General features: G+C 34.7%; 1 protein-coding gene and 2 long non-coding RNA genes across 5 annotated transcripts; 1 reads left to right on the top strand and 2 right to left on the bottom strand.

Moving 5' to 3' along the window:
- Positions 1-1,332: 1,332 nt before the first annotated feature.
- LOC131943327 (uncharacterized) lies at positions 1,333-4,090 on the bottom strand. 2 transcript variants are annotated; one of them, XR_009386884.1, is made up of 3 exons: positions 3,909-4,090; positions 2,028-2,260; positions 1,333-1,559 (listed from the first exon to the last, which is right to left on the bottom strand). It is a non-coding gene; the product is annotated as an uncharacterized LOC131943327 (long non-coding RNA). The 2 variants fall into 2 exon arrangements; XR_009386883.1 differs by having other exon boundaries at positions 2,028-2,187.
- Positions 4,091-6,564: 2,474 nt separating this feature from the next.
- Positions 6,565-19,144, bottom strand: LOC131943325 (sterol O-acyltransferase 1). Of its 2 annotated transcripts, none has more exons than XM_059303370.1 (15): positions 18,903-19,144; positions 14,103-14,170; positions 13,843-13,970; positions 13,513-13,569; positions 13,300-13,407; positions 12,822-12,970; positions 12,570-12,697; positions 12,148-12,223; positions 11,909-11,999; positions 11,286-11,482; positions 10,976-11,052; positions 10,727-10,825; positions 10,382-10,517; positions 9,997-10,139; positions 6,565-9,455 (listed from the first exon to the last, which is right to left on the bottom strand). In XM_059303370.1, exons 1-15 carry the CDS (start codon positions 18,967-18,969, stop codon positions 9,390-9,392), a joined length of 1,590 nt encoding a protein of 529 aa, XP_059159353.1. In that variant the 5' UTR covers positions 18,970-19,144; the 3' UTR covers positions 6,565-9,389. The 2 variants fall into 2 exon arrangements, with proteins under 2 accessions (XP_059159353.1, XP_059159352.1); XM_059303369.1 differs by having other exon boundaries at positions 14,103-14,173; positions 18,903-19,143.
- Positions 14,495-17,575, top strand: LOC131943326 (uncharacterized). Its single transcript, XR_009386882.1, has 5 exons — positions 14,495-14,736; positions 15,548-15,611; positions 15,912-16,156; positions 16,344-16,452; positions 17,477-17,575. It is a non-coding gene; the product is annotated as an uncharacterized LOC131943326 (long non-coding RNA).
- Positions 19,145-20,827: the final 1,683 nt, after the last annotated feature.

Raw genomic sequence — 20,827 nt, 5'->3', positions numbered from 1 at the left:
TGTGACGTCACGTGTAAATAGCTAAGTTGGTAGCGTAGCCCGCTCTCATGTGGGTGGCACAGGTTCTAGACCAATATGTCAATGATATTTTTTTTTTTTTTTTTAGATGTGAATGATAAAGTTGCCTATCTGAACTTGGAAGGATACAAGGCAGGTGAAGTAGAGTTCATCTGTTTCTTTGTCCTAAGCATATGAAAGGATAGTGTGGTCCAGAGACATGCTCGGCTGGAATCGTTTTTTAAACGATAAAAACATGTTGTCTGAGACTTGGCGGGACACTGGGCAGGTGAAGTAGAGTTGAGTAGGTCACATGTGACGTCAGTATATGAAGGGATAGTCCGAAATCGGTGTTTTCGGTGTTTTTAAAAGATAAGAAACATATTTTTGAATGTGGGATCTGTTTTTTGTGACGATAAGTGACACTGCAGTAGCGTAGCGAGGAGGGGGGGGGGGGGGCGGGGAGGGGGAGGGGAGGTGGGGGGGGGGGGAGGGGAGGTGGAGGGGGGAAGGGGGGCGCGTGGGGGGACATATGTTGGGGCGCCAAAATGGTTTTGGAAAAAATAAATTGAAAGGTTGAGGGGGGGTGCAAATCGAAAGTTTGAATGGGGGGGGGGTGCACATCAAAAGTTTGAGGGGGGGGGGGGGGGTGCAAATCGAAATCTTGCGGGGGGGGGGGGGGGTTTCAAATCGAAAAGTTTGTCCCCGGGCGCCGGGAAGGGTCGCTATGCCTCTGAGTGACAGACGTGATGTTTTTTGATGGATGAGCCCCCGAAACCCACAGTTATCCAACGGATGACGGGTAGTCTAGTATATATATATATATATATCTATATATATATTATATATATATATATATATATATATATATATATATATATATATGGCGTTATGCGGCGGCGTGGTGCGATTAAAGACCTTAATCAGGCTAAATCTATTATAGGGGGCTCATAATTAGATAATAAATCCTTTATTGGCAAAGCAAAAGGATGTTCGCTGAAACTTCTGTTTTTGTGTTCTAATTAGGTTTACTGCAGCTTCCGTTGTTTGTTAAGCCCCATATTTTAATAATTAAGATCAGTGTTTCTTCCAGACTTTTTTCTCCGGGGGGGGGGGGGGGCACTTGAAATTTTCTGGGGGGGGGGGGCGGTCAACATTTTTCGGGGGGGGGGGGGGGCGGACACTAGTAAAAGTGTATGTTTACTATATAAAATCCATCTCTTTCGGGCTCCGCCCCCCCCCCCCCGAAGAGATGCCTGGAAGAAACTGATTGAGATATCTAGACAGAAATTATGCTGATGACCAAGATTACGTCATTCGTCCAACTCACCTCCAGCGCTGAAGAGCTCGTCGTGTTGACCTGTTGGCACGCGCTAGCTCGTGACGACGTTACATTAGAGTTGGTTCCCCCTGAGTTGTCTTATGGCGGTTTTGGTTAACCATACACACCATGGCAACGCTCATGTTGACACGAAGAGCGTAGAGGTTGATGAAGCCGAGACATGAGATGATGGCTAGAGATAGACGGCTGGAACATAAGACAGGGGCTCTACTGCCCATATCTGGGGAATAGTAAAATATATGGTCAGAACATAATATAAGGGTTCTGCTGTTCATATCTGGTGAATAGTAAAATATATGGTCAGAACATAATATAGGAGCTCTACTGTCAATATCTGGTGAATAATAAAATATATGGGTGATACAACGTTAGCATAATGTGGTAGATAATATTTGCAATATGCATCAGGTACAACATGACACAGGTACAACATGCATTTTTACAATATGACACAGGTACAACTGGACATACATGTACAGCAGGATATACAGGTACAACATGACACATAAGTACAATATGACACACAAGTACAACATGACACACCACAGGTACAAAATGACACAAGTACAATATGACACACAAGTACAACATGACACAGATAAAACATGACACAGGCACAGAACACCACAAGTAAATTCATTAAAAAAACACAAGCCATTGCAATTAACAAAAAAAAAAACACAATTACCTTCAAAAGTTATGCCACTGTCTTTGACCGGCTTGTTAACTCCATTCTTGTCATTGTTTATCCGGGCTGTCTCCTCCTGGTAACTCGGATTATCCTGGTAACTCGGATTATCCATGATTTTAATCCTAACCCGTGCGGCATAAGCTCTCAACCAGCAACACTAGCAAATTATTTTTGAATAATTGATCCTAGAGCATAGCAACATCCAGTTTTTGAGGTTTGTTTTTCGACACCTGTTGTACTGTTGTAGTATAACCATGCGCTAATGATTCTTGTCAACTGAATGTATGTTTATGTCTGTGTGTTTGCGTTTGTGGAATGGGGGGGGGGGGGGGCGACGTACAGGCACAAAAAGGTCAAAATCAGCGTATAGGTTACAATTAGGGGAAGAAATATTTTGAGAATTTGTTAAGCGCGTGTTTCAACCCTCCAGGATGTGGATTGTTAAAGAAAGACGTTACGTACGTTTAACGTTAGAGGACCAGGTTCCCTGTTGAACAAACAACGGACGCGGACAGATGGTGTCAGAGATACACAGCGTGCGTGTATTGGCGTGTGTGTGTGTGTACAGTGAGAGCCTAATGATACGTCTGCTGCAGTACAGGTTAACATGACCAGTCAGGCGACCAATGGGAGCTTGACAACACTCAGAGACGAATCTACTGAGTGGCTTTTGGAGTTTTAGTTTCTTCCAAAGATGTAGACCAATCTTATTCTTAATTTCACAACTCTGTTTCGAATTTTGGGACATTTTAAATGATTTGTCATGGCTAAACTATCTTTTTTATGCATGTCACAGAAACAGGTGAAATCTACTTCCTCTGCCACACGGACCGCGCCGGTTTGAAAGGGTAACTTTCCTTTTTTAACAGTTTTTTGTTACAAATATTTCATGCTGTTTAGCTGTGTAGCTACGGTGAACGGAAAAAAAGTCACAGGAAAAAAAAAACACAGAAAAAAAGTCACAGTTTTTGCTAGGAAAAAAAGTCACAGAAAAAAAAGTCACAGTGGAAACATTTTATCGGAAAAAAGTCACAGAAATACAGTCACAGAAAAAAAGTCACAAAAATATTTTTAGAAATATTTTTATTAATTTGTTAGGAATTGTAAAATTTTGTCTGTTTATTGTTGTGGGTTGTATTTTTTTATAGCATGAATTATTTATAGACGTTTAAAGCATTATGATTTATAACAACAGTAAGTAAAAATACCCTAAGATAATTAACACAACAATCTCAACTTTTGTTACGTATTTGTGTGGGCAGTAAAGGTGGTTGAACTAAACATAACTATTGTTGCCATGAGTTGAGGGCAGCAAGTCAGATGAACTTACTATTTCACGGTAATTTAATATTGGTATTTTAAAAAAAAACAAGATGAAAAACGTGGACTTTGGAGCATTCTATTAAATGCTACTAATCTTAAGTTTAAAATAATTACAATCTACATACTTCATAATAAATATTTTTAGATGAATTATAAAAAATTCCTATGCGAATACAGCCTACACACGTTACATTACATTTAATTAATCCTAAGTTCATTTGCACTCTCTAAATATTTAATACATAAGAGTATTAACAAATATCATGCAAATATATATTTGTGACTTTTTTTCCTGTGACTTTTTTCCTGTGACTTTTTTTCTGTGTTTTTTTTTTCCTGTGACTTTTTTTCCTACAATCGTAGCTACAGGCGGATCTGGGAATAGACGTTAGATCCAGCCCTCGCATGAATCTATTTATAGACTATGTTATCCCCCCCACCCCCCTTAGTAAAAAAACACCTCAAAACCTAGATCTTTCTTTGTCTAGTACATTATAAATTACATGAGTTCAATTATAAGTGCTTAGTTAATGTGATGATAAAACAGCAACGTACCGGCGTTATGACGAGGCTTCGGGTTGTATCTCTGGATCGTCTCGGTTGTTGAATAACGTCTCGCACCAGTAACCAGCAGACAACCACTCAAGCAGAACTGGGAAATTTGTCAGTAAATAGCTGTTGATGTCTGCTGTTTACCGGCACGATTCAGTCCAGACGTGACAAAATCACGTCGTATGCCGTGGCAAACTTGGTGTGATAATTGAATGGACAATTGTTTCAAATTTAATGTGCAAAAAATAATTTAACACGAGAATAGAGATACCATGACGAACGGATGTGGCTATTTTAAGACGCGCGGATGTCGCAGCTATTGAGATTTTACAGATCTCGCAGATACAAGGGAAATCTTGGTTTGTAGATTTCGAGATAAGAGGGAAAATTTGAAGATCTCGCAGATACAGGGAAATGTTAAAGATTCACATATATAATGGATTTTTGCAGATCTCTCCAGAGGCGTAGCGACCCTTCCCGGCGCCCGGGGACAAACTTTTCGATTTGCACCCCTTTCGAGATTTCGATTTGCACCCCCCCCCCTCAAACTTTCGATTTGCACCCCCCTCAACCTTTCAATTTATTTTTCCAACCCATTTTGGCGCCCCCTAAGGTCGGCGCCCGGGGACATATGTCACCCCCCCCCCCCGCCCCTCCCTCGCTACCCTACTGGATCTCTCAGATACATGGGAATTTGAAGATCTCACAGAAAAAAAGGGGAAATTTTGAAGATTTCACCGAAAAAAGGGGAAATTTTGAAGATTTCACATATTTAAAGGAAGTTGCAGATCTCGTGATATACCAATTAAATTTTAGCAGATCTCTCAGATACAAGGGACACTTTGAAGATGTCTCAGATACAGGGACATTTTGCCGATATTTCAGACACCTGTAAGATCTCTCAGATTAAGGACATTTTGCCGATATTTCAGTCATATTTAAGATGTCTCAGATTAAGGACATTTTGCCGATATTTTAGACACCTTTAAGATCTCTCAGATACAAGGACATTTTGCCGATATTTCAAATAACTTTAAGATCTCTCAGATACAGGGACATTTGCCGATATTTCAAACAACTTTAAGATCTCTCAGATACAGGGACATTTTGCCGATATTTCAAACAACTTTAAGATCTCTCAGATACAGGGACATTTAGCCGATATTTCAAACAACTTTAAGATCTCTCAGATACAGGGACATTTTGCCGATATTTCAAACAACTTTAAGATCTCTCAGATACAGGGACATTTTGCCGATATTTCAGACACTTTGAAAGAGTATCAGATACAGGGATATTTGCCGATATTTCAGATACAAAAGACACATTGAACATACTTAAGTTCCCACTAGCCAGTAGTAGACAGCAGACGTGAAAAAAAAAGCAAACAAAAATAAAAGGTTAGGTAGTACACAGGAATGTTGACCTAAGCTTATGACACTGGACTAGTAGCCTTTAACGTAGATCACAAGCTGAACTGATATTTGGGTTTTGGGGGTGGGAAGTCCGGGGTGGGGTGGGGGGGGGTGAGGATGTTTAAAATATTGGAGCAGGATTAAAGTGTCGACGGTCGAATTTTGGAACGAGGTAGTTATTTATAGAACTGTAGGCTAACTAAATAGCTTTCAGAAGAAACTATCTGATTACTAGTTCAGTACAGATGAATACAATGGCGCTTTAAAATACACAAAGGAAAGGGAAATATATAATAATATTTGTAACGTAATAAAAAAAATTTAATCTATTATTAACAAAACTTTAACAAATCTTTAAGAGTTAAATTTCCTGTTCATTGTTATTCTGGTAGCAAGGGAGACAATTCAATAAATTGTTTCAAGCTTGTGGGACCTGATTAGGTAAAAACACCACCTGACACATGAATAAATCAATATTTCTACGTCATAACAAGTCTAAATCTCGATGTAAACATTTAGCGAGCCACACGTTAGTAATAGGGTTATCTTGTGCAAACTAGCATATGGGATGTACAGCCTTATGTGAGTTATAGGGTTATCTTGTGCAAACTAGCATATGGGATGTAGGGCTTTATGTGAGTTATAGGGTTATAGTGTGCAAACTAGCATATGGGATGTACGGCCTTATGTGAGTTATAGGGTTATCTTGTGCAAACTAGCATATGGGATGTAGGGCCTTATGTGAGTTATAGGGTTAGAGGGGGGATGGACACTGGTAAAAGTATATGTTTTCTATATAAATTCCATTTCATTCGGGGAGGGGCTCAGTGTATCAGTACTGTTCTGAAGAGTTAGGGCAGATGAAGTAGAGGCCATCTGTTTCACATCTACCGACCGATTGTCTCAGCGTTTGTTAACTTTAGCTGACCACATGTTAACTTCATCTAACCACGTGTTAACTTTAGCTGACCACTAGATAACTTTAGCTGACCACGAGATAACTTGAGCCAGCAGCATGGCTATTTAATGTTCTGACCACTTGACGATGTTTCTTAGTAAATAACACTGACTGTGTCTCTAGTTATACTAGTAGAGAAAGGGATGTGTTGTAAGAATCATAACAGCTGAACATTAAAACTATCACTTCAACACCAGCTAAACATTAAAACTATCACTTTAACACCAGCTGAACATGAAACTACCACTTTCATACCAACTCAACAAACAATAACACAACAATGTGCTGAATATACTTTTAGCATTTAATCAATAATGGCAGTAAACAAAGAAAATTTTGTGTGACCTCACAATAGGTGAAACAGCTCAACTCTCAGAGGGTGAAATACACTCTATAGCATTGTCAGAGGGTGAAATACACTCTACAGCATGGCCAGTTGAGAGGGTGAAATACACTCTATAGCATGGCCAGTTGAGAGGGTGAAATACACTCTATAGCATGGCCAGTTGAGAGGGTGAAATACACTCTATAGCATGGCCAGAGGGTGAAATACACTCTATAGCATGGCCAGAGGGTGAAATACACTCTACAGCATGGCCAGAGGGTGAAATACACTCTATAGCATGGCCACTTGAGAGGGTGAAATACACTCTATAGCATGGCCAGAGGGTGAAATACACTCTATAGCATGGCCAGAGGGTGAAATACACTCTATAGCATGGCCAGAGGGTGAAATACACTCTACAGCATGGCCAGTTGGAGGTTGAGGGACAGGTAGGATACAAATCTAGCCAAAGCTATGTTGATGGTCTTGTGTTATTTTCATCTGGCTTCACGTGTTTGTCATGTAATATAAATATCTGGCCCCATAGATATAGATGGTGATCTATATATAAATATCTGGCCCCATAGATATAGATGGTGATCTATATATAAATATCTGGCCCCATAGATATAGATGGTGATTTATATTTAACTATCTGGCCCCATAGATAGAGATGGTGATTTATATATAAATATCTGGCCCCAGAGATGATGGTAAGATATTATAACAATCTGCCAGTGATGTTAGTCATTCAGGGCAATAAACTTGGGCTCTGTTGGTTGAAATATGGATTTAAATCTGGCCAATACATTTTGTTGGTCACTACATTTATAATCCATACAAAATTGTATTTGTTAATAGACTAAGATGTTTATTGATTAGATTCTTCAAGTCTGAAATACTATCCTCTTTATACAGAATTAATGGCTGGTGGGGGAGGGTGGAATTCAACACACTCTGTCAGGTAAATATTTTGTCATGTTATTAAAAGATCGCAGTAGATGGAACATGTTATATTTTGCTACAACTTTCAAAATTTAGCTAACATTTATTTATAGATGGTAACATTAAGATGTATTAAACTAAAAAAAAAAACAACTTTATACAGAATCTGGTAGATGGTACAGAAACAATTGTACGCTACTTTGTTCTAGGCACTAGGTGTAAAAATAGTTTGATGTTGTCGTAGGATGTCCAGCAAGTTTATCTGGCAGTCAGATGACCAGGGTCACTATGACATGCTCAAAGTGATGTGACATTTAGATGTCAGCACATGACATGTTTGATGTCAGCACCTGACAATATAGATTTTACACATGACATGGAAGGACGTCATCATGTACCTCAGAATTAGCTGCAATTACGGAAAAAGTTGATACATTTCAAACCATCAATATGCTACACAATTATGCCATATTGTACTAACATAACAGTTAGCTAACAGCTTTTGAAAAACTCTACCTTGGTAGGATTTCTTTTTGGATTTCACATTTTCTTAAACTTTTTATAATTTTTACATCCAAGTACAAACTATAAATTTGAACTCACACAGTCAAGCAGGCAAAAACCAGTAAATTTAAATTCATTCTTAAAACAGGCAAAAACTGGTTAACTAGAAATCATTCAGTCAATCTGGCAAAAACTAGTGACTAAGGAGTACCGGGGTAACAACAAAAATACTGGACTGGAAGAAATTTGCCAGCTGGTTGACATGTCATTGCTCTAATTGTTGTGGCACCACGCCAATGTTGGCAGTTGGTTTTCCAACAGTAGTTCAACATATTACATGCCACAATATTTTAATGTACATTTCAATGTGACAATATTTTACTAAACATTTGAATGTGACAAGATTTTAACACACTGTTTCATCTCAATGCCAGAGTAGTTCAACATATAATGCCACCAAATTATAATGTACATTTGAATGTGGCAAGAATTTAACGCACTGATACTAGTGATACATCTAAATACCACAATATATTTATGTACATTTCAATCCCACAATATTTGTATGTACATTTCAGTGTGACAAGATTTTAACGCACTGGTTCATCTCAGTGCCACAGTAGTTCAACATGTAATAATGCCACAATATTTTCAAGTACATTTCAATACGACAAGATTGTAACCAATATTCCAACAGTGTTGTGACATTTCTTACCTTCCAATTTATGTACAAACATTGTAAAATTTAAAAAATTTGGCAGTAGAAAAAAAATCCCTCTACCCTTCATGCACCTCAGCTTCAGAACAATCCTAAAAAACTAGTTTAATGATAGGAAACTAGCCTAAAATACTTGATATTAAAGTAGTAGCCATGAGATAAATGATCAAAAATAAAAATACAGGTTGACTTCAAGATACATTACTTTGTTTAGGAAGAGTTTAACTATGATTCAATATGACCAATTCTAAACCTGACTAATAGTTTAGTATTGAGGTACTGAACATAAACAACTTTTCATCTAAACCTTTAACTAAATATAAACCTAATTAATCACATACTTTATAAGAATAAAAAAAACATTTGGCAAAGTATAAATAACAGGAGTAAAAAGAAAAGTCAGAAATTTTTTCAGCTGACAGTAGAGTTGGCCTACACAACTTTTTAGTCCTTAATTCAAGAATGTTTCCAACTCATTAAAACTGATGAAGATATCCTCTTGAAAGCTCCCACAGTGAATTCAACAAGAACCTGTACAGATATCCCTCAAAGTTTAGTAGAAGAAACCATACAGAAATCACCAGGCAATAGATCCAGACACACAGCAGAGGTCTGGGGACTAAACTTCTTTATTTGGCAGATCACAAAACCATGACCGTGGGATGACAAGATCCAGAAAATTTTCCTGAAGAAAACAATTTTTAAATGGTCAAAATTTTTAAAAATATTTAAGTACACAATTAAAAATGGTTACAACTGGCAATCTGACTAGAAGCTGTTATGGTAAAACCTGGCTATGAATGAATGGTAAAACATCAAGAGAAGACAACTGTAGGAGAGTAAGGTTAAACTAAGTGGGATAATATAGATGCATTTACATTCTGCTTGCATTTTATCACTGAACAAACTGTATAGCTCATTTTAGAACAAGGTGCAGATTTTAAACCTACAAAAAGATTTGTGTAGCGAGAACTTCTTAATTGTCAATGGGCAGATGAAATAGGGTTGTCTACAAAAGGGTAGTGTGGTCAATTCTATGTTTTAGAATTTTAATGTTAGATGCTCATCAGAGCTGGTTGGACTCTAAGACATCCTTGAGATTCATGTCACTGATTTAAACTCAAATCTGTCCCACTTAAGTAAACCCTAAATGATTTGGTTGTAGATTTTAAATTTAAGTTCTGTCGTAATTCTACGTGACATATAAGTGACTATTAGTGTATTACCATTCTGATGGGACAATTTTGCCGAGCATAAAACTCCATGCTGTATAAGCACATCAACAGTCCATTTCCAATGAATAGGGCCACCCACATAAACACATTCCAGCTACGGTTTGAGCCCTTGTCCGTGAGAAAAATAAACCCAACTGAAATTTTAAAAAAGGAAACATTCCAAATTACATTTGTACTCTGCATTATCTAGTACAAAACTTTAACAACCAAACCTTGTTATGGAACAAGTCAAAGTAAAAAAAATTAAGCAGAAAATATTAAATCTTTAATTACAGATGTAACCAATTGTGCAGAGAAAACTATCTGGCCTATTACTACTGTTCTGTGGGAAGGTTAAACTAAATGCCAAAAAGCAGGTAACTACAGGAAAACTTACATCCAGCACCAGCAAACATTACAAAGAGAACTGGGTAGAAAAACTTGAAGGTGCAGGTCAAGATGTACTCATGGAAGACTGCTGAAATTAGAAACACACACGCCATTGCACCTGATCGATTGCTGTGGCCAATGAACTGAAAAAGTAAATAAAAAAAGTTGTACACCAGTTATTGCAATAAAAAACAACACATTTAAAGTTTTAGTAACTTTAATGCAAATGGTCAGCTTGATCCTGCAATGTAACTGTTGGTTTGTGTTATGAGCTCTGTCCACTCAGTTTAATGAGTACCTTGGTTAAGTCTGTGAATGGAAATGGTGCTAGAATTACACTGGTAATATTTACCTTACACAGATCCTTGTAAATGTATGTGTACAGCCAGTCATGAACCACCACATTCCAAGTTCTGTAGTAGTTTGAGAAAGTTGTTGAGTTCCACCAGTCCTGCAATAAACAAAATCTTTTCAATTCTGAGCTAAACAATGTGTAGATAATGTTTTTTGCTAGATGATAGACCAAAACAAATGCACATAAAAAAGATGTAATGACATGTTAGGAGTAGCAACCTTCTAAAACAATTAGGGATTAACAAACCTTATAAAACAGCCGGTCTCCAAATCTTAACATTTCAGCAAATGCATTTAACCAGGAATGTAATATGGCAAAAAAAGCTGAAAATAAAACACACAGCTGTTAGTTGCAGAAAATTTCTTATCTTTAATTAGTTTAAATCTACTACATCAAAAAACTGAATCTACAAGCATGAATAAAACTATCTTTAATTTTTTTATTTTAAATTTCCACTTTAAAATGTTGTAACTCAACATTCACAGACATGCTCAGTATAACAAAACAATCTATACTGGTGTTAGATCCACACAAAAGGAAACAAACAAGCACTCACCAATAAACAAGACCAAGGTTCCTGGCATCATACAGCCAAATACCGAGAGTATAAAGCCTTTGGGAGTGATGTGGTCAGCATTGAAGTTCTGGAAAACTGGCACACAAAACCTCTCAAAGATGTAGTAAATGTAGAAAAGACAGGCAAGGACCTGAAGAAAGTTGGTGACAACATATCTCCAGGATATCGACTGAGTTCTGGAAGAGAAAGTTGATGACATGTTTATATCTCAAGGATATAGACTGAATGTGGTGGGCGTGATAATACAGTAGAGCTTTGACTGCTAATACAAAAGTCATTGTTGTCTCCCCCCCCCCCCCCACCCAGTATACTAGTTCAGCCAAAAAATACTAATTAAGCCATGCATATAAACTAAATAAACTTAACATGATCAAATGTGAACATAGATGTACATTACTATCTCTTTCGCATGATCAAATGTTAACATAGATGTACATTACTATCTCTTTCAGTTCAACCAGCTTATTTTTTTGTTTGAACCATAAATATACATTTATTAGGCAATAATAAATGTGGACCAAAGATTTGTTGTTATGATTAGAACGTGTTGTAAGATAAAATTTAGCCAGAACAATCAAACGCAGATACTTAAGTGTTTTTACCTTGGGTAGTTATCACGATACACCAAAGTTGGGCAAAACAGGAAGTACAGATACTTTGAAAAATCTGGGCAAGAATTTTCACTCTTTTTATCTGGAAAAATTAAAAAGTACTTTTTATACATCACTGTTAATTAATTTTACTGAACTAAGCATCAAATTAAATCAAAAATAAAAAACAAGTTTAAACAGATTCTAGAAGTGAAACTACTAGATAAATAAAGTTTTTCAATTTGAGTTACCATCATCTTTTTTCTGATACATGACTCTTGCTGTATTCTCTCTAATAAAGGAATGAGTTTTCATGATCAACCTTGTCTGAAAACAAAATTTTCTACGGTTAATTTTACAAATAGGGCAATGATACATAACAGCATGTCTATAAATATATTTTACTGAGAATTCCCACAGACAAAAAAATTACAACCAGAAGTACTTGTACATACTGAAATCATTGTCACAAAGTCAGTATCCTGGGTAATACATGTATTTATCTTTAATAACTTGTTTAACTGATACAACACACTGTAGTTTTAAGGACTATACTTTAGCATGATTACCAAAACAAAAAAGAAGAAAATTCAAAAGAATAAAAAATGTGCTTTAATGAATAATGCAAAGTTCCGGAAAGGGCGACATACTTATAGTGCTATCTTGAACTGACCTGTTCTGAAGTTATTATGACAGACGATGCAGGAGGGAGCTCATGTTCAATCAAGTATAACAATGGAATGAGAAGAAACGCAAGCTGGTAGATGATCACCAGACCGATCCATACAAAATCGTACAATCCTAGAGAAAAAAAAATTCACATCTGTTTAGGTTGAATCAATATTAAAGGAATGTGTTAGCTAAATAAAATATCTAGAAGTTTAAAATGTTAGTGTTTGTAGAAACAAATCTTCGTAAAACTTACCAGCATTACCAGGCTTACGATTGGCTGCCCAATAGTAAAAGGATGGATAAACAATGATAAGTGTACTTGCTTTCATCAAAACCCACATGGCCATGACCTTGGGAAATTTGCCAAAGGCCCACTGAATCATTTCAAAGTTGAAATTAAATCTAAAGACAAAAAATGTTTAATGGTTAATAGTTGACTGGTTTTACAACACTCAAACAAACTTAATGTTGTAAAAAATTGGTTAAACACTTTATAAAAAGAAACTTCTGTGTTCATAAATTAGAACCTCTCTAAAACCAGATTTATTTGAAACATATAAGTAATAAACTTCAAATCAATTATAAAAACAATGTTTTTCAAAATTTATATGATCAGTTTAAAATGTGCATAGGCCTACAAAAAAAAAGAATTTAGGCAGAGAAATTGTGCATGCTGAGGCTATGTAATTTAAAGTATACAGAGCAGAATTAGAAAACTAAGGTAGACTTACGATCCTTTTTCCAAAACATCATAGAGGATTGTATTTAAGCTAAACACAATCAAGATGGCAACAAATATATGATAGATTGTTCTGATGTGACTGATTTCAAACAGTTCACTGAAATTTCAAAAATAGAAAAGATTGAATTTATTTGTATATTTCAGTTTCAGGTCTAATGTAAAATTTTGAATTAACATTAAAGCAAAAGAAAAAAATTCCTACGTTAAAACAGACCGCCTTGTCACAAACAATTTGTCTGGAAGATCTTGCTTTCTTCCCCTTAGAAGGAATATATATAAATTATTTAAATATATTATAGTCTAAGCCTTTAAATATTAATCTGTTAAAAAAATGATTGTGCAATAATGCGATGTTAGGCAACAACAAAACAAGGTGATATCTTGATCAGATTCAAACAAAGAATTATGACCACTGGTGTTTCAACAGATCACATGAACACAACCACAAGTATTTTAATGCACCAACATTAGACCACAAGTATTGTTACACAACATGGCAGCAACAAGTATTTTAAAAACAAGAGCCACTGACTTTTTCTGTGTTGACGTTAATTCACTTGTCTCCTCCCCAACCTCTATTTGCTCAACAGTTGATACAAAGCCATCCAGTAACTCTTCCAGCTGAACACTCATACTGTCTAGCAGGTCTGACTTGAGTTGCTGAAATAAAAATTATTTGAGTCTAAGTACAAATTTACATCAGCCTGGTTAGAATGAGGGGTGTCCAGTTCCCTCCCCGTAAAACAACCATAAAAATTGTAAGATTAAAATAAAGAGGTATTTTTAAAATACCTGAGCTCTGTCTCTTATTCGTTGATGATTTATTTGTTTCATTGTAGATTCTTGTGTTGACCCAGATTCTGCTATAAAAAACGTGATAATTTGATAAACAAATGATTGCATAATATTAATAGAGAACAGTAAAAATGTATAATAGCGCCCTCACACTTCCCAACAAAAGAAATTAACTTAAGGGTATTTTCCAGCTATCATTGCACTTGATTACACTTAAAGTAAGTATGTGGCTTAAAGAATGGACTTTACAAACAAAACTTAAAAATAGTGTTGGGAAAATATAAATTAGGGCATTAGGGCCTACTGTACTGATTTTAAGTGAAACATGACATTAATTAAATTAATAATTAAAAAAAAAATAATTATTAATATTATTAGCGTGTATTACGGCATCGTAATTTCTAAGGGCAACCATTTTGGAAATGGCGCTGACTTCCCTTTTCGCTTTTTGTCCCAGGCTTCCGTCACCGCCGCGCGTGAGTCTAAAAATAGACTAACGGCTTGTTCCAACCGGCATTTCGTTGACGCTCTCTGCCTTTCGGGTTTACTTGACATATTGGAAAATTTTTTGGCGGACGATATTTATTAATTTAGTTTTTCTTTCTTCGGAATATTGCTGTCAAAAATAGAGGTAATTTCATCACTTTTTTTCTATTTGAATTAGATTCCAGTTCTTTTTAAAATTTTGGTAGTTCGACAGAGTTTTGCAAATTTTCTTTAAATTAAGTCTGAAAACGGCTAATTTCCCACCAACAAGTCGTTTAAATGTACCTGCAAAGTCTGAATCGATAGCTTTGTAGCCGCCATTATTTTAAAAAGATTTTTAAAATATTGTATATTTAATAAGTTTTTTAAAAATAGCATTATTAAAAAAAACTATTTTACGAAAAAAAGTAATAAGGTTTAATAGTGTCATTAGGACTCATTAGGTAGATTTAGAATCTAGATCTAGATCTAGATCTAGAGATCTAGCTAGACTAGACCTAGACCTCTAGAATTTCTAGAAATTCTAGATAGATCCAGATTATATCATCTAGAAATCTAAATCCAGATCTAGAGATTCTATCATTCTAGTCTAGATCTAGTCTAGAGTCTAGTCTAGATTCTTAGAATTAGATCTAGAATCTAGATTAGATCCAGATGATCGTCAAGCTAGACTCTAGACTAGATCTAGATCACTAGGAGAGGCTAGATCACTATCACTAGATCAAGAATCTAGATCTAGATCAATTTATGAAACCTAGAATCTCTAGATTTAATAATAGATCTAGATGATGTAGATTCTTTATTCTATACATATTCTATAGTATAGTACAATTAAGTATAATTTTATTTTTATAAGCCTAATCTAAATTATTTTAGAAGATCTAGATCTCTATTAAAAAATTAATCTAATTTTCTAGATATAGACTCTAGAATCTCTAATCTACTTTTTTTTTCAGTCTGTGGTCTTGCAGCTCTTTGATAGAAATCTGAGTGAGAAATCATTCAGCCATCGGAATCACGGTTAGATCTTTCTGATAAGTGACATTACTTTAAGTGATCATAATTATTTACCTAATTATTAATTATAGACTACTTTTAATTATAGATCTACCTATTTAGTGTTAAGTAATTAAATCTAGATCTAGTTCTAACTTACCTCTACTCTAAACTCTAAACAATAGTAACTTTTTACTAGACTCACAATTTTAAAAACAAATGGTTTTTTTGTGTGTGAAATAAACCTAGTAGGCCTAGTCTATTTATTTTAAAAAAAACTTATGCCTAGATATCTATATCTAAATTTTCCAAATGCATTTTCAGAAGTTCGAATGAGGAGATGGAGATGGCTGGGCCATGTCCTACGCATGAGCAAAATATGACTCCCCCAACATGGCACTGGAAAATGAAAGAGGGGAAGACCACTGGGAACATGGAGGAGAGAGATGGAAGAAGAAGTGCAAGCTGCTGGCAAGACTTGACATGAACTAAACTGGCTCGCCCAGGACAGAGTGGAATGGCAGGAATTTGTTGCTGCCCTATACTCCACAGGGAGTGATGAGGATTAAGTAAGTAATTTGTAATAGACTACTAATGTAACAGACTTTTTTCTAACACTAATTGTTTATTTTAGTATACTACGTCATGACTTGATTCATCAACTTACAGCTATAAAATACAGTTGCACAGAACTTCCTTTATAATTCATATTTTTCTACAATAAGTAAACTAAGAAAAGATACTAAATCATTGCAGAGAAAGCAGACACAGATCCAGTGTTGGAAGAGGAAGTATTTTATATAAAAGAAAAAAAAACAACAGATGTCAAAGCAGGTATTGGCTGGTGCAGAAACAGCATGAAAGGGTAAGTTATTGATGATTTCAAACATAAAATATGCTAAATTGCAGGTTAGGTTTCAAAGAACAACTGGACATCTTCAGCAAGAGAATTGAGAACCAAGATTGATAGTGTTAAATGGGAGATGGATTTGCTGACAATGACAGAGTATTGAAGGAGATAGATGATGCTTTAAGAGGAGAAAGGGTCAAGATCTCAGTAAAGAATGACATTGTTCATGCAGAGAATCTCAAACTGATTGAGGAGTTTGACTGGGTCATAGACACAAACCAGTTACAGCACAAAATAGACACAGACATTCAATCTCGAATAAAGCAGATGAAGAAAAAGTTGGAAGCTATGGAACGCAGAGATACTGAAAATTCCATCTATGATATGTTGTCTGGATCAAATGTCTCAGTAAACCATCCCCTATTTCGTGGTGTTGACAGAAGCGGAAACCCTCTTTGTCAAGAATAGTGGGTGGTAAAGACCTGGTTGGTGTCCAGCTGACTGACAAGTGGGAGCTAGATGATCAGAAAGTGCATCGCTATTATGTGAGGATTATTAACAGAGTACTAGCTAAAAAGAACAAGTCTGTTGTCTACACTGTAGGCTACTGGGCACCGGATGAGGATGAAGATGAGGACTTTTGCCTACCTGCTGAGTCACTAATAGCTGACTAGATTAGTAGTGATCTCTGCTTTACATCCTAATCTGCTGTTAATCCTTGGACAGCATGATTATTAAAAATTTGAGCTTTAAAAAATAATTAATGTTTCATTTTAAATTTGCTTTGTTCCTTTGTTATATATTTTTATGTTTACAGTTACATGCAATGATTGCAATATTTATGTCTTTACAATATGTATATAATTTCTATTTTTTCAAAAGTGCGCTAAATTTTTTGTTAAAAAATAAAGGTTGGTATGTAATGACATGGTATTATGTTTTTAATCTTTTTTTTTATATTTTACTTATGGTATTCTAATTAGATACACAGTATAGTGTATAGTGTAAACAAATCAAATAACTTTTTTTTTCTTTGCAGATTTTTGTATCTTTCCTGGACTGATGACTTTCATTCAACCTGATCATTTTTTAATTTGCATCAACTAAAACATGTTATATAAATCACTTTGTTGTACTCGATCACACCTTAAACTTAAACCCATTATTACTTTGTACTTTTCATTGATAATTGAAATTTATATAATTGCATCTAAATCTAATAAATAAATATTTTTTGGAAAACAAACCATTTTGGTTCTTGTTATTTTTATCTTTTGTTTTAATTTGAAACCAGGTCTTGTATAAGAAATTATACTGGTGGATCTGTCAGAGTAACACCATGTTTGCACTTACCACATGAATACTATACATGTCTAGAAAAAAACAACTTGCAATGAGTAAGCCTTCATATACATGTACTGATAAAATAAGCTTATGCTGAAGTTTTTTCTCTAGACTTGCGCAATTCACAGTGCAACAACAGTAATTGGAAGTAAGCAGTCAATAAATAAATATATATATTAGACACTAAATTACATATTAAATATTTAGAATGAATAAATAATCATAAGAGAGATAATGGTTCCATTAATTAGTATCACTAGCTTAACTGATGAATTTGTATAACTTACTATAATGTGTTCAAGCAAGGTTAATAATATTGATAATCTATAGGCCTAACTATAAGAAGCAGCTGAATACCTTTGTAGAGGGCCTATATAAACTATATTATAACATTTTCACTATTTTAGACAATGGTATTGGTATGAAATTGTTGGACATGTAGGGCCTTGGCTTACACAAATGTTAAAATCTAATAATAAAAAAAAAATATTTTGCTACTACTACATGGTGGTTGTAATTCAAGTTTTCAGTAGGCCTATGCCTAATAATTTATTCAATTATTAATAGGCCTAGTTGTGTATAGTAAATATAATTTTTATAAGTCTAACTCATAATAAAATACTACATTAACAATTTATATTAAAATGACGAAAAGTCCGAAAATATAATTTGACGCGTATGACGTCATCCAGTTGTGTACTACCAATATCGGAGACACTTTTTTTTTTAATGTAAGAGGAAAAATAATGGTGGCAGGTTAATCCAAATTTTTTATAAACACAAAAATTTTAAAATCGAAATAGGCTAGGGGCCTAAATAAACTTTTGGTAGACACACACAGAGTATAAAAAGTAGTTTCAGTAAAAAATTACGCGTCGATCGGTATCTTTTCCTCCCGAAAATAGCGAATTTTCAATTTTCGAAATACACGCTAATTATTATAAACAACATTTCTAAAAAACTGTAAACAACAACATAGAATATTGATCAATATTGGTAATAGTAATTATATTTAACTTTAAAGTGAAGTGCAAAACTAAAATTTAAAACAATAAGGCTATCAAATAAAAGATATTTGTAAATATAAAATTAAAAGGGATAAAATCTTAAAAGTGGCCTACTTTTTAATTTCCCGTTCGAATTGTTACTATTGTCATTTTGATCTTTGTGTTCCTTTTGATCCAACATTTTTCTCGAATAAAGTTAAAATCTAGAAGTTTAATTCGATACAGGTGAGATTAAAATCTAAGCCTCCATGTATCTGCGTTCGTTTTTAGACACATAGATCTAGATCTAGATCTATGACATATGACTGAATTCACTGTGATCAACTGGTCCAGTTGTCAAATGTTTTCTTTCGTTGGCCTATGGAAAAGTCATGTGACAGGGGAAAATTTTCGCAGGTGAAAATGGAAAAAAGTTACCAGGATAAAATTTCTTCTCATGTTACCATCTTGCATTCTTGCAGAGGGGTGTCACCGGATTTTAGAATGATAGATAGATCTACTTTATGCTAAATTATCCATATCGCATCTCTTTAGACGATTATTATAGGAACACAATCAAACAGTAAGGGTTAGACAGTCCTTAAATTACCAATGTATTTTTAAAGACATAAGTGTAGTTGTGTCACCAGAGCGTAGATAGATTTTTGCAAACGGGAGTATACACACTCACACGTTTAATAGCCCATATAATGATATATATATATATATATATATATATATATATATATATATATATATATATATATATATATATATATATATATGAGCCGACCCGCGGCATATGGTAGGGAGCGCGCTTACAGCTTGTTTTTTAGCGTCTCCCAGAAGAGAATTATATATATATATATATATATATATATATATATATATATATATATATATATATATATATATATATATATGTATATGTGTGTGTGTGTGCCTATATAACACTGTATTTATAATAGTATTTTTTTAAATAAAAAATAATGGATGTCACTCGCTGTCCATGCTGTTCCTCACCCCTCTTGTGACACGACCGCATCATTGAATAGAACATCGGGAATCCACCTATGGCGATGGGTCCAAAGTATGCCGCATAATTTATTAGTGAAATTCGATATGCATCTGTGGACAACTAGCAATTAGATTAAAGTTAAATATAGGCCTACTATTGATTTTTTAAAATATAATTAAATCATACCCCAATCAATTAACCTTTTTGGCTATGGGGAAATATAAGATCAATGGCACGTTTTGACTTACTCTTTACGGCCTTACGCAAATAACATTTCCATCGACATAATTTTATCGTGTTAATCCTCATATATAAATTTCCGCTGATGCATCATGCACATACATACACACACTAAAGGGTTTTCAATCAAATGACGTCGCGTTCTGGGTAGGGATTTTGGACTTTTGGTGATGTTTGACTAGAGGTAGAGTACGTTAGAAAATTTGACGGCATACACTGTTTGAATTTTTAAAAAAAAGTAATTTCTGTGTAAGGCCATAACCATTTATAAAACGTTTAATTTATTCAGTGCTATTAATATACGCAATAGACTTCCTCGTAAACGTTAAAGACCCGCCGTAATTGAAAATGACCATAAATTTTTTGGTGCAATTTTGATACAATTTTGATTTAATTTAGATTAAAATCTACTCGGTGACAATATGTTGCTTTGTCAATATCCCACATATTTTTCTGTGTGTGTGTGTGTGTGTATGTTTCTTATCACAATATTAAGTTTCATGGTTGGAATAGCATTTCAAATACCTTTTTAATGTTACGATCAATCTAGAATCTAGATCTAGAAATTTGTGTCCCTTTCCCCACTTGAAACTATGAAACCCCACCTTGCAACTTAATAAGCACATAACTTATTAGTTATTAGCTTTCGTTTAGACAATTTATCAATATTGTTAAGATGTATTGAGTATTTTTTTTTTAATGTGTTTATTTCAATACAAAATACTTTATAAAGAGACAATAAACTTAATGCATATTTTACTTTTGTTGTAGAATTAGTTTTTTTAATGTAAATTTCAGTCAG

Source organism: Physella acuta, unplaced genomic scaffold (assembly GCF_028476545.2).
Source record: "Physella acuta isolate Inbredline_101_S28 unplaced genomic scaffold, ASM2847654v3 ptg000453l, whole genome shotgun sequence".
Taxonomy (NCBI): Eukaryota; Metazoa; Mollusca; class Gastropoda; family Physidae; genus Physella; species Physella acuta.
Note: the sequence above shows the minus strand (reverse complement) of the source record. Positions and strands in the feature narration are given on the sequence as shown.